Here is a 14731-nt window from a genome sequence, read left to right as displayed (position 1 = left end):
ACTGACAACCAGTTTCAGGCGAGGCTTCATTATTTTATGTTAAATGGGGGTGACCTATATTGGCTGTTGACTCCAAATATTCAACTTGTATATTATAGCTTGTCAATGGAACTCCTAAAATGAGCTTGTGAGGTATGCGACACACACACACACAAACAAACACACACCGTTTTTGCTCACGATCACGTTTTATTTATAATAACAATGCGTCGTGACAGCTCGTCCCAGTCCAGCCCTTTCAGGAGATGAGAAGAACTTCAGGAGGGGCCACATCTACAATCTAGTACAATAACCCAGGCACTAGCACAGGCATGTATGGGTGATAGTGGAACTGGGCTGCTAGTGTTTACTGATGATGTGACTGCTGATAGAAGCAGCAAGATGAATTGTGAAGTGTACAGGGCTATACTCGCTGCTCAGAGAGTATCTTAACACAGCATTGATGATGTCCATAGGATCCAGAAGTCATTGACAGCAAAGGATTTTCATTCAAGTATTAAAAATTCCTGTAATTTAAAATGATGCTTCTTTACTTCTGAGCCTATGGAAATTTGGGACTTGATTCAAGTCTTGATTGTTGGATTTTAAAATCCATTGTGGTGGTGCACAGAGGTAAAGCTACCAAAACTTTCATTCTTCAGAAACTTATGGACCTAACTGTCTGTAGCATTTTATCTTAATAAAGTAAGAGAAAGACTTAAACGGCACATTTATTGAGTAAATAAATGTGCAAATGAGCAACCAGTAATCAGTTTATCTGAAGAACACTTTAGCTCAGCACAGCTGCTGTACTCCTTTATCTCAAGCTCCAATTTGGAAATGTCAGTGAACACTCTAGCCATAGACAAGATATTTTACAGGGGTAATCAGAATATCATTTAACTATATTATTGTATTCATGTAAGGTCTTAAATATGGCCAGTATAAATACGACACAGTAAAAGTGTTTTTTTTTTCTGCTCTAATAAACAGTTGCTAGTACAGTAGTTTGAATACCTCCAATACACCATCTATGTATTTGCAATTCAATTCCTCTGTTTTACTTAGTAAAAAAGAACCTTTAGTAGCAATTATTCTGTCCCAGTAAACCCTGAAAGATGTTTTCTTTTTTTTTTATTTCAGTATACAGTTTGGAATTTTGTCCCCAAGAATCTGTTTGAGCAATTCAGAAGGATAGCAAACTTCTACTTCCTCATTATCTTCCTTGTACAGGTAACGATACACAAATGCATGTGAACACTCCTTGACGTATTTCCTCCTCTTAATACAAATGCCTGTGCTCGTTCTTGTGCTTCCGAGCATTGAGTGACTCATCGACTTCTAGGTACCAGAGCAGAGACTGGTCTGCCTCTGTATGAAAGCGACACACTTACTCACTTAGTAATATGTGTGTCTTTGCAGCCAGCCCTAAGCATTAGGCCTTCACTGTGCATCAGTCATTTTATGCTGAAGTAGGATTTGGCTTTCAAATTTTTAGCCTTCTGATTTATTCTGCACTGTGTAGTGAAGCCAAAGCAATCGCCTTGACTCTATTTCACCCACTCAACATGTCAGTGAGGCTGAAGTCACCTTAGCCTCAAATCACTGAGAGAGGGGCCTCTTTTCATCTAAGATGGCCAATTTGACCATTTAAAGATTGCTTTAGATGGGTTTCTAGATGACTGGTGAATTCTTCTGTTAGTGTAGCCATTTACAGAAAGTGTTTGTTAAAGTGTTAAGATATCTTTGATCTTTTCCTTGAGGCGTCTTCCTTTTAAGCAAAGTTTCACTTTACATTCAGTGTTGCTTGCCTAAAGCCTTTGTGGTTACGCTTGAAGCCTAACAAATGTTGCACATTTTCCTCACATGAAAAGTTTGCAGTGCAGTTGTTTTTTATGAACATGCATTGTTTACATTCATGAGTAATTATTTACTTTTTTATTTATTTATTGGATGACTACTTCCACCTGTAGATTAGTGCAACATAGGGCTGCTCAATTAATCGAATTTTAATCTAAATTACGATCTGGGCTTTCAACGATCATTAAAAATGACTGAGCCGATTATTAGCACCTCCCTCGTGCTTTACTCTCGCGCTGCTCCGTGTGGCAAATCGAGCGTACCTCTCTGCATGTCGAACACGCGTCACAACAATTAAGAGGACCCGAGGGAAGCTCGGAAAGCTAAGCAGAAGTTATTTGGAGAGGAGAGTGACTGCCGTTGGTTGAAAAGAGAGGTAAAAAAAACTTCAGTGGTTGGAAACATTATGGGCTCGCAGAGTCAGACGTGGATCAAGTAGACATAGTGTGTAAACTTTGCTACAGTGTCGTAGCTGCACCACAGAGCAACACTGCAAAGTTCACTAAACATGGATGTTTACATTTTTCATTTATTTCTTATATTGCAAACATTTGCACTGTTATCAGTATTTGCACACTATTTTATATTATTTTTTGACAATCTTTAAAGCCATTATTCAATACATTGTTATTGTTAAATAAATATCATCAAATAATTGAGATCTCAATTTCAGTGAAAATAATCGTGATTATCATTTTTGCCATAATCGAGCAGCCCTAGTGCAACAGTGTGAAAGAGTTGCCAGAAACCTGCTTATGAAACACCCCCCAATCCAAAACTAATATCCACTAATAAAAGCACTGCTCAATGGCACTAAATCATTTTAGCTTGGTCTTCAGTTTCACACACTTTGCTCAGCATTTCGTTGTGATTATTAAGACCAGGATATGGGGTGAGGAAATATAATATCCCAGTGACCCTGCTTACAAAGACAGTAATTCAAAAGTGTATGTGAGACTTGTTCTTATCTGATCGTTGACCTTTAAGGGAAGTTATACGGGTTTCCTGTTTATGCACATTGGCCACTACTTCTGTCGTATTTTTCAAGTTGCTCGTTGTTGCAAAAACCACTACCACTTTTACAGTCCCTTTTTTAGTTTGGCATCATCTCTAAACTCTGTTTTGTATTTTTCTTTGAAGTTAATGATAGATACGCCAACTTCCCCAGTAACCAGCGGCCTGCCTCTGTTCTTTGTGATCACAGTAACTGCCATAAAACAGGTGAGAACATAACCACATAGCGGCTTCCTCTTCCTCATGAAAATGTGGAACAAACATGCATGCGTCATCAATGATTATTGTCTATTTGTAGGCAAAGCTCAAAGCTTTTGTTGTTGTACAGAGCACATTTGAAATTATAAAGTATTGATTGAGAACATTTGAAGCATTCCTGTTTCTGACATTAAACACGTTTGTTTAGAATAACTTGCTAAATTTGGCCACTTCTGTTGATCAGTTTCTAGTAGTGCCACACATTCCACACACACAACCATAGTGGGTAAATAAGATTATTTTAACCACCTGCCATCTGCAGTTTGTAACTGGTTGTGTTTCACAGGGCTATGAGGATTGGCTGAGACACAAGGCTGACAATGAGGTGAATGGGGCTCCAGTGTTTGTGGTTCGCAGTGGAAGTCTGGTGCAGACGAGATCCAAGAATATCAGGGTAAGATGATCAAAGTTGTAAAGGACCTTAATCACGCCAGTTATTCCAGTTTAGAAAGAATTTCTTTGGTCCAAGAAAATTATGGTATCAAAAAAAGCTTTTTGCAACTCCTAACGACTCGTAACTAACTTTAGCTTGGATGTTAAAGTGTCATTTCTTTAAATTTGTTCCCATCTAAAGCTTATAAATTCACTCTAACACCTAATTTCCCATGGTACAGTATGCAAACACTCAGAGACCTGTTCAAATAAACCCTGAAACGGTGATATGATTCTGTTATATGTATAATTGTATTTGTATAACTAGCTGCAGCATTTGCCCTTCAAACACTGTGTCATTTTATACCTCGGCTTGTCTGGTAATGGTGGTTGTGTGATGATTATAGGTTTTTCCTGATCTTATCTGACACTATGGAAACACTGTGGGTTGCATGTCTGGGGTCATCACTAAAGACATCACTAAATGTGTACTTTAGTAAAAGAATAAATGAATCACTTGAGGGGTTTTTTCCTCACAGGAAACTAAGTGCCAACAGGAGTGAAATTGTTTAATCTAATACAAAGGATGACTAGTTGCTTTGTGTTTGGTGACCTTTCAGAGTTAATTGTCCTCAGTCTATGGAGAACTACATCTACTTCTAACCTGCTACTCACAAACAACATCTAACTGCATAGCTTCTATTAAATAAGTAACATATGTAGTGTTGTATTACTCTGAAAAGACAAAAAGCTAAAAATTACAAACTGTAATCAAAGGAGCTTGCAAAGAAAAGTGTCTGGACTTCTTTAAGTTGCTTGAAGACGTTTCACCTCTCATCCGAGAAGCTTCTTCAGTTCTAAGGTCAAATGGTGGAGAGTCCCAGATATAACCTAGTGGGAGTGACCCCCTACAGAGGGACAAAAGGACCCCCTGATGATCCTCTAATCGCCTGAGCCAAGGTGTGAAACTGGGCGTGGGTGATTGGGACCCACGCCCAGTTTCAGAGGTCCTTTTGTCCCTCTGTGGGGGGTCACTCCCACTAGGTTTATATCTGGGACTCTCCACCATTTGACCTTAGAACTGAAGAAGCTTCTCGGATGAGAGGTGAAACGTCTTCAAGCAACTTAAAGAAGTCCAGACGCTTTTCTTTGCAAGCTCCTTTGACAACGATGACCTGGATGACTGAGAACCTTCACAGACATACAAACTGTAATATAACAATTAAACATATTGTCTAGAGTGTGAACAATACAGAGTTTTTGTTTGATTTCTGTTCCCACACAAAACATTTGAAACACTCCCAGCGAACTAAAATGCTTCACAACACTTCACTAACCAGTGAGAACGCTCAGTACACTTCTTGGCCAGGCTCTGGAGTAGTAAATAACGTGGAGAATGTACCTCTAACATTTCCATTTACCTAGGCAAATGTTCAGGCAAAACTGTATTCTTTACGTCTTTATGTGGTACTCTACCACATCCTCAAAGCACACCTGACTACAGGACGGCGTGTAGATCTTGCAGCGTGCGCCTAGTACCTGGGTCACATTGACATCAGAACACATTGTCACAATACAAAAACGGCTCTGGAGCTTGTTTAGAAGCAGAGTGAGCCAACATCCTCCAAAGGGTCCAACTGTGGGTGTTTTCATGTACGCTAAAGAGCACAGAGGTCAAAAACAACCAAAAATAAACACATTTGCAAATTTCAATAATAGTTGCACCCCAATCATTTTTAACTTGCCTACAATATATATTTCTTAACAAAGTCATTTAGCTATTTAGTTTTAAACATTTTTAGATTTCTAAAATATTTGTTTGTGTGTGTGTGTGTGTACTTAGGAGAAAAACTCTGTCTGAAAACGTGTGATAATATTGCCTAAGTGATGCTAAACGTATTTTAACTCAATTAAACATCACCGTAAATGTGTGAATACAATTATTTGACAATCCAACTGAAATATAGTGAAAAACTGAACAGACTTTACCCTGTGCCTGCTTCTGTCTATCCATCTAGGTGGGAGACATCGTCCGTGTGGCTAAAGATGAAACGTTCCCAGCAGACCTGGTGTTACTGTCGTCAGATCGTCCAGATGGCACCTGTCACATCACCACAGCCAGTCTTGACGGAGAGACCAATCTCAAGGTCTGACAATAATATGAGTGGTGCTGTTAAACATACTTGGAGGTGTTTAAATCTCTTTAGCTTTGTCACTGAGTTTTCAGAAGCTATTTTCACCTTCTTTTCTTTATCGCAGCTCAAGCAAATACTAGATTTTTGCTTTGTTGAAGTGACACTTATATATTTCACTGTATATTTCTGTTTGGGTCATTTAAAGTATTATTTACATAAAAAACAATATTGAATTTCAGTTGTTGCAAACGTGCTGACATGAATGCATGGCTAATAACCTAGTCAGGAAAATGTGAAACCAATTTTATAAATCGTCTGTGATCTGAGTCACTGCAGTGAGTAATTTTTTTTTGTTTTTGTTTTTTTTTGTTTGTTTTTTTGCTTTTCCTCTCATTTTATCCGTGAGTTTTCACTGTTTTTTCTGTTATAATTTTCCCATTGCTCATTCAGAAAACCACATTTGTCCCACTTGAAGCAATGCTTCCCAGCCATCACTAATTAACCTGGTGTGTGTGTGTGTGTGTGTGTGTGTGTCTGTCTGTCTGTCTGTGTGTGTCTGTCTGTCTGTCTGTGTGTGTCTGTCTGTCTGTCTTTTTTCTAGACCCATTACTCAGTGGCGGAGACATCAGTCTGCCAGTCAGTCTCCCAGCTGGAGGCATTGCAGGCTGTGGTGGAGTGTCAGCAACCAGAACCTGACCTATACAGGTAATCGTCAATTAAGTGTACAGATCCTTCAAGATAAATCTAAGGGTATATTGTGTGGATTCAGACAACAGATGTTTAAAAAAGGTACTTAGTCCCATTAAACCACATAAGAAAAAAAAGCAACAGCAACTTTTTCTGGGTAACTAAAGCAGTCAGAGGGTTATGTAACAATTTGAAAAAGCTGCTCAGAAAAAAACATGTTTACCAAACGTCTGAAGAAAATCTCGTAATACATGAACAAGGCATCTCTCCATATGTGCAGGTGCAAAAGTAAAAAATATAAATGGTTGCAAGTGCAGGTGGATACTTAAATCTGAGGAAGAATTGGCAAAAATCCAGAGGTATGAGGGCAGATGCACCAGCTTGGGTTGTGTTTGGGTGGAGAAACCTGATTGAGTATACAGTCTTAAAAATTCCACTATGATAGCAACCTTTCCTGTCTGTTTGAGAAACTAAAATCTGAACTGTTACCATTTTTTTTATTTTTTTTTTTTTTTTTAACTATTAGAGAGGAATGCACATTGTGTCTGAAAACCTTTTCAATGTGGGATCCTATTTGATAAAGTAGCTCAAGAATTGCCTGCGAGTTAATGTTCAACTTGAGGTTGGTGGATGAAAAAAAACCAAAAACAAAATCTAGCCAGGAAATTATTGTCACAAGACCACAGCTGAACTTTAAATGTAGGATGAAGATTACAATAGACATTCAGACTAATCAGTATTTATCAGTCATAAGATGTAAAATGTTTTGTCATGCTTGGACAAATGGCTTCATTATGTAACTCTCCATAGGCCTAATTTATATTCACAAAGCACTGATTTATGTTGACTGTCCATTAGGGTGTTTTTTAGATCTTTATTGTAACTTGTCTTTTTTTTTGTGGCATCTTGAATGTAGAATATATAGATGCAGTATTAGAGGTCCATTACATTTGCTGCTCATTATCACAAAATGCATAACAATAAAAAAAGAGAGCTTTTTTGTTGTCTTTTTGGGAAAATGCATTTGTTTCTTTATTATTTTTATTGTTATTATATATTATTAAAATTGCATCTGTCACACATTGGGTCGATATAGTCTGACCAAAATTTAATCTCTGAATGTCAGCTTTCTCTGGCATTTCTATTTGTCATTTCTTCTAAGTGCTCTATGAGTCACAAAGCTTCCTTAAGCTGCAGAGGCATTAATCCAATTACTTAAATATGTCAGAGAATGGTGGATGAATAAAAATATAAACATAGGCTTTAAAGTAATTTGGTCATCACAGTGCATGTAAGTCTCAGGTTTTCTGTCCTTTCCTGAATTTTTCCTTTTACTTTGTGCATACGAACAGAGTATCCTGTTTGGTTTATCAATCCACTTAACTCTGTTTTTTCTTTCTTTCTTCTTTTTCCCAGATTTGTTGGTCGTATGACGGTGACTCAGCATGGGGAGGAGATAGTTAGGTGAGATGAGTTTTCTGTCTATTATAGTACCAGCTATAAGCACAAGAGCTAAGGATACAGCACCATTAAAAGAGAGTGAACATAAAAAAATAAATGAAAATTGTTACTTAAATATGGAGACTGTGCATTCATTGTAAGATGCATAATGTCATTGGATACAGATACAGATGTATTTTTCTCTTGTTTGTATTTGTCAGACCGCTGGGTCCAGAGAATTTGCTGCTGCGAGGGGCCAGGTTGAAAAATACTAAAGAAATCTTTGGTGAGTCAAAATAAAAGGAACAAAAATAAATGGTTCAGCAAAGCACAAACTTCACGTAAGAATGAGGCCGATTAAGAATTCACATTTTTCGCTACATTTGGAAGTATGATTTACCTTTTTGTGCTGTTGCAGGAGTGGCTGTTTATACAGGCATGGAGTCCAAGATGGCACTCAACTATAAATGCAAGTCCCAGAAACGCTCTGCCGTAGAGAAGTAAGCTATTTTATTATTGCTTTTTAAGATGTGCTTAATGAAGTCTCCAACTTAATATTTCCCAATGTTCACGATGTCAGGTCCATGAATACCTTCCTCATCATCTACCTGATCATCTTGCTGTCCGAGGCCATTCTCAGCACCATCCTAAAGTACGCCTGGCAGGCTGAGATCAAATGGGACGAACCTTTCTACAACCAAAAGACAGAAGCGGAGAGAAACAGCAGTCCGGTTAGTCTGCTTTGTTTTCACGACCAGAGGAATGCATTCTTATTGATCTGTTTTTGTGAAGACTGCAGGCTATCGGCTCCAGAGATTAGATGAGTTGAGATTTTAGTTGACATTCCACTTCTTCTCTCTGTTTACATTTGCACCCTGCGCTGTCCTTCACTTTCTGATCCCCGTAAAAAGGGGCCTATAATGTAATGTAGATGTAAGTTAATTAATGGTAAAGATTCTTTGAATTGACATGCACAGTACGTCTACAAAACTACTTGTGTTAGTGTTTCTAGATTTTGTGACAAGACACTAGAAAGGAAATGCCTGTCACTGGGCCAGCCTGCCAGCCTATCAGCCAACCTGCCAGCAGTAATCAGTCACGGGGAACAATAGCCCTTATGTATTGAGACAGCAAGAGATTAAAAAATAAAAATAAAAATCATAGTTGTGCACAAGCCGTCCTGCTTCCTGGACACCCAGGAAAAAAACCTAGGAAATAATAAAGCTCTTGTAAAGTCTGAACTCTTTCTAATATCCCGGTCCAAGGATAACTAAACTTATATTTGTAATATTAAATCACACATTTCTAAGAGTCCTTCTTGTGTCTATAATGCAGACAAACGTATATCTAAGTCATTAATTATAATTTCTTTATTTTAATTAGCATGTTAGTCAGGCTCACATAAAGGCTTATACAGTGCAAACATGGCTTTTAATAGCTGCTCATATGTTCAGTCTGTGCTCCTTATCCTTTCCTGTCAGTTAAATAATCAGTCCCTTAATGTCAGTGAATTACCTCGCCTACTTTGGTTTCATTATTCTGTATATGGCTGAGATATATGTAAGCGAATTTATTGAAAGACAGTCTTAATATTCTCCTGCATTTTTTTGTAATGCTTCTCTCATACAGTTTATATAATTTCTCTTTCTTGCAGCAGTGCAAGCGACTTGCATGTATATAAATTTACTTTATACTTTTCATTGTACTGCTCTCTTGTCCTCTCTTTAAATAAAAAAGAATCTGTCATGTTCTTTCAGATCTTAAAGTTCATCTCAGACTTTTTGGCTTTTCTGGTGCTCTATAACTTCATCATCCCTATCTCGCTCTATGTTACTGTGGAGATGCAAAAGTTCCTTGGCTCTTTTTTCATTGGCTGGGATTTGGACCTTTACCATGAGGAAAGTGACCAGAAAGCTCAAGTCAATACCTCTGACCTCAATGAAGAGTTGGGACAGGTATGAAAGAGGAATGACGATGCCTATGTATGCATATTACAAAGCACACCCTGAACATGGATATGCATGGATGTCCTGCTGTATCATCGGAGTTTTAGTGTTGTATATAAAAATAGCATATACTGTAAAATATTTTACATTTATATGAAATATCATGAATTTTTAGTAATTTAGAAATATGAACCGGTTTGAATCGGTGAATTACGTTTATGTACATATTCAGTATACAGCATACAACTATGCCGACTTTAATGGTTAGTGTACTTCTGTGAGCATCTGTGTGTTTCTGTTTTTCAGGTGGAATATGTGTTTACTGATAAGACGGGCACACTAACAGAAAATGAAATGCAGTTCCGCGAGTGTTCGATTAATGGAACCAAGTACCGGGAAGTTAATGGCAAACTTTTACCAGAGGGAATGACAGACGACTCGCCAGATGGTTCTATGCCTCCCCTGGTATTGCATATATATATTGCAGGCTTGGTTCTTTTCTTTTTCTGTTTTTTTTTTTTAAATAACATGCTGTGTTTGTATCCATCAAGAAAAGAGAGAGAGAGAAAATAAAAATTTATGTCTCATCTTTCCTTCCAGATGGGTGACGAATTGTTATTTCTCAAGGCAGTGTCACTTTGTCACACAGTTCAGATCAGCTACGACCAGTCAGACTGCCTGGCTGTGGGAGGAGACCCATTCTCCCATGCCAACGGGGTCTCTTCCAGTCCCATGGAGTACTACGCCTCTTCACCGGATGAGAAAGCTTTAGTAGAGGCAACAAAAAGGTAAGGTGACACTTGAGCTTCCTCTTCTGCAAGTTTTAGGTTCACAGGTTAAAATTTATGCACAAAAAACAGACTGACGAAGTTGTTGCTGTGCGTTGTGATGTTAGACATTAAGAGCTGGTGGTTGCACCGGACTGCAGAGGTTGCGACACAGGAAATGTGTAAATTGTAGTCTGCATCCCAGTAATGCCACAACAAAACGTCTTAAAGGTCTTTATTAATTTAAGGATTCCTCAAATCTTAGTCTTCTTTAAACTTTAAAGATGAGTTTGGTTTTGTCTGTGCCTTTCTAGATGGGTCAGTGATTGGCACTGGCAACTCACAGCAAGGTTTGTTCAAACCCCAGCTGGGGTCCTTTCGTGTGGAGTAAACACGTTTTCCCTGTGGCAGTGTCACTTTCCTCCAGATACCAGTGACATGCATGTTAGGTTAATTGGTGATATCCTAAATTTGCTGTGGATGTGATGTAGAATAGGTGCAGTCTAAAGTGCTGAGAACTGGAAATATGCTATATAAATGAAAGTGTATAAGAATCCTTGCTTTGACATGATTCATACTGTACTGATTGTGTTAGCTGCAAAGGGAAATTTGGTGGGGGGGGGGGACACTGAGGTTGGGCTGCTGACCACTTGTTCCTTTCAGTGTTGCAATAATACTATATGGGCAGCAATTCAATATCCAGGAAGCGATTCAAAAACCCAAGCTGACCACTGTGGGAATATGTCCTGAAAGGGCAAACGCAGTATTGTGAGCACATTCTGCTTTGCTGCTTAAACATTAGGCAGCTAAAGAAACTGGAATCAAAACACCACCTCTAGATCTACAAGAAAACCTTGATAAATTGATCATTTCTGCATGTAGCTGTTTAGGACCAAGCTATGGTCTGCTTGTCCACGAGTGTTTTAAGGTCTACTTGGGTCAGACTGACGTTAAGTTCATCGTTGGACGTTTAGCATAAGGCTCTGTTTGGATGTGTGTGTTTCTGCCCATTTTTATGAGAGCTATGTGAGTTCGTCCAAAGAGAACTGCAGTGCATCAATTGCACATGCGCCGGTCTGGCAGACTTCCAAGTGGGCTTAAAGGAAGCATAACCGGAATGACTGCCTGTCTGTGCTGTCTGTGTCGTCATCCATTGTAAATTATAATTTGTACCTTAAAGTAAATCCACCCATTGATTCAGGATCCTGTTTTGCAGGATCACCCTATGAAACTGGAAGTCCAGACAGTAGAGTTCAGTGCTTAGAGTGTTTTGTTTTTTCTGCTGCAAAACAGCTTTTAAAAAGTTTCTAATGCTGTGTAAATTTCAAATAAAGACAGAAAGCAGTCATTTAGACTTAAATTCCATTTATTCAAAGTACAGAGAGAATGGATGGATAACTGAATGAATTATGTATTGATTCGGTGTCCTGAGAAAAATGCTACAGCTTGCAGTTATAGGTAGTTGTTGTAAGATGTTAATATAAGTGCTGGGGTTTGTTTTATTTTATATTTTTTCTCTCTCAGGATTGGAGTGGCCTTCTCTTGCAGCAACGGAGATACCATGGAAATCAAAACTTTTGGCAAGTTAGAAAAGTATGTCACCTTGTGCATTTTTAAAATCACAAATAAGATTACAGTGGATTGTTGTTTTTCTTAATCTCACTCAGGAGATATTCCATGCTCTCATAGTTTTTAAAGTAAAATAATAAAAAACCTGCAGCCAAAAAATAAATCGCCCCTGTTCAAAACGAGTAACTAATCAATGTCTGACGGGTCTTTGTTTGGACACTCAGGTATAAACTGCTCCATGTACTCGAGTTTGATCCTAACCGCAGGAGGATGAGTGTCATACTGCAAACTCCCTCAGGTAATACCACGTTCTTCAGCTGAGCTGTACGTTTGTTGCAAGTGAAAAAAATGAAATTAACCATTAACAATAAAAACAGAAACATTGAGAAGTTGATAATATTCTAAAATAAGCGAAAAATGGAACGCTTATGTTTACAAGTATAATATAGTAAGTTTTTTTGTATTTTATTTTATATTTTTATTGAAAATTGACATTTTAATGCATATTTAGCGTATATGTTCTTGCTGTGTTGCTTTTCAAGGAGGCAAAGTGCTGTTCACCAAGGGGGCGGAGTCTGCCATTTTGCCTTTCGCGACTAGTGGTGAGATCGAAAAGACAAGGCTGCACGTTGATGAGTTTGCCATGGTAAGATTTTTGTTATTTATTTATTTGTTTGTTTGTTTTCCTCTCTAAATATTAACCAGATGCTTATATTTTCACAATCATGATACAGATTCATCACCCCTTAAGCCCAATATTTTTGGGGATTTTTCATCTGTTGCAGAAACACATTTTTTTTTTTTAACCATTGAAGTCACACACATCAGCTGCACATGTATTATTTAATAGGATACAAATGACTTACCTGTCTAGAGGTAATATGATTATCAATATGAAACTTCCCGATATCCCTGTGGTCAGATGTCTGAGACAAATTGGATGAAGTTGATACATCTGTCTTCAAAAGAAACCTTTAAATATATATATTTTGATTTATGTCCTCAGATTTGTGTCTGTATGTGTAGGCCTGACATTTTTCAGTGTTACAGTGATTACTTTTGGCTCTCTGTTCCCATTACATTGTAAATTCCTCGCCACAACAGACACACACACACACACACACACACACGCACTGCCCTCACATCATGCCATCATACGTCAGTACCCAGGAGTCGGTGGGTTGATTTGTGGTCATCTACCCCTTAGGCTCGCTCTGTGATTTAGAGTCAAGCTTTAATAATTTGTTTTTCTCGTCTTTCTTTCTCTTTGCTTCTTTGTTTCCTGGATTCATTTCTTCCCATCATTCTCTTATGATTTTTTTCCCAACCTTGCCGACATTTGACCTTACCATCTACCCAAACGTGGTGTCTCATTTTATCCTTCATCATTTTATCAACCTTTCTTTTGATATTTCTTCTTTTTCTTCCCTGTTTTGAATCATTTTTCTAAACTCCATTCTCCTAATTTAATTATAGAAAGGTTTGCGAACCCTGGTTGTAGCATGCCGCCACTTCAGTCCGGAGGAGTACATCGATGTGGACAAGAAACTAAACAGTGCCCGCACTGCGCTGCAGCAGAGGGAGGAGAGACTGCAGGAAGCCTTCAGCTACATTGAAAAAGACTTGCAGCTCCTGGGAGCAACAGGAGTGGAGGACAAGTATGGAGACTCAAAACATAAAATAAAATATCTTGACATTCTCATCACATTCATAACCCGTGCTAATCAATACAGAAAGGATTTTGCATTGAGTATCCACACCTAAAACAGTATTAAGGACAAACACAGTCTCGCTAAACTAATAATACACAAAGCAGGCTTTTGATGTGTGCATTGAACACAAAGTAATAATCTACAATCTAGGCTTAAGTAGAGTCAAGTGAACTAGGTAGACTCAGGTCTTTTTTTTTTTTTTAATACAATGTTTGCTATAAATTAAAGCATCAATTCTTTTAAATCAAGAAGAAATGGTTTAATTTGGTCAGTACAATCAGTACACTGAAGTACTGTGGTTTGCTTTTCCAAACACTTGTGTGTAATCTGAGTCAATTTTTAGGAATGTGGGGTTAAGATAATGTTAATTGTAAGTGTTGCTCAATGCTACATGATTATGGGCATCAAATTAGATCAATTTAAACAACTGACCACTGTACTATTTGAAGATGGTCAACTTTAAAAACAGGATGCCATTGTACAGGAGTAGATGATTTATGTGCCACACAGGCTTCTGGATTTTTTTTCTTTATGCTGGCCAATTTCAGTTGACAATTTGTCCGTCCACTTTGGTGATCGAGATCTGGATACCTGAGCAGCTATTAGATAAAATCAAGAACTTGAAGGACCAGTAGGCTTATGCCATGGCAAAACATCTGTCACCCATCCATCTGTAATTTATCGTGGTTGAAGACACTTAAGTTTGTGAAGATGTTTCACCTCTCATCCAGGGGTCCTGGTTATTTAAAGTGTAGTTGGGTTACGTTAAGGGTGAAACCACTCTAAAGGTGCCAATATACCCTCCGTCGTGGCAGGAAGCCGCTGCAGTATTCTCATAAACGTCAGGTTTCACCACTCAGACAATATCGCGTCATGCGCTCTAATAAGGAGGCGAAGTTGTGAAAACCATCTCCCACACAACAAGCAACGCGGTGAGCATAAAAACTGTGAGACCTTGCCCCGTAATGAGCTGAGGTGTGAGTTGACCCATG

At 38.3% G+C, this 14731-nt stretch overlaps 1 protein-coding gene across 2 annotated transcripts in view; it reads left to right on the top strand.

The window, feature by feature from the left end:
* The window catches only part of atp11b (ATPase phospholipid transporting 11B), a 48784-nt gene that overhangs the window by 10345 nt on the left and 23708 nt on the right, over positions 1–14731 (top strand). For both annotated transcript variants that reach the window (XM_085376868.1, XM_085376867.1), the window contains exons 3-18: positions 1123–1212; positions 2980–3060; positions 3398–3505; positions 5502–5630; positions 6220–6323; positions 7722–7769; positions 7967–8031; positions 8164–8245; positions 8326–8476; positions 9503–9700; positions 9998–10156; positions 10292–10479; positions 11983–12051; positions 12252–12325; positions 12570–12673; positions 13504–13685. In XM_085376868.1, coding sequence (XP_085232994.1) covers positions 1123–1212; positions 2980–3060; positions 3398–3505; positions 5502–5630; positions 6220–6323; positions 7722–7769; positions 7967–8031; positions 8164–8245; positions 8326–8476; positions 9503–9700; positions 9998–10156; positions 10292–10479; positions 11983–12051; positions 12252–12325; positions 12570–12673; positions 13504–13685 — 1832 coding nt within the window. The remainder of the gene's footprint in view (positions 1–1122; positions 1213–2979; positions 3061–3397; positions 3506–5501; positions 5631–6219; positions 6324–7721; positions 7770–7966; positions 8032–8163; positions 8246–8325; positions 8477–9502; positions 9701–9997; positions 10157–10291; positions 10480–11982; positions 12052–12251; positions 12326–12569; positions 12674–13503; positions 13686–14731) is intronic.

The sequence above is a fragment of the Diplotaxodon limnothrissa genome, linkage group LG17, assembly GCF_057381915.1.
Source record: "Diplotaxodon limnothrissa isolate DT_005_m linkage group LG17, D_limnothrissa_male_GT1.1, whole genome shotgun sequence".
NCBI classification, from domain to species: domain Eukaryota; kingdom Metazoa; phylum Chordata; class Actinopteri; order Cichliformes; family Cichlidae; genus Diplotaxodon; species Diplotaxodon limnothrissa.
The sequence above is the reverse complement of the archived record's forward strand: the minus strand, read 5'-3'. Positions and strand labels throughout refer to the sequence as shown.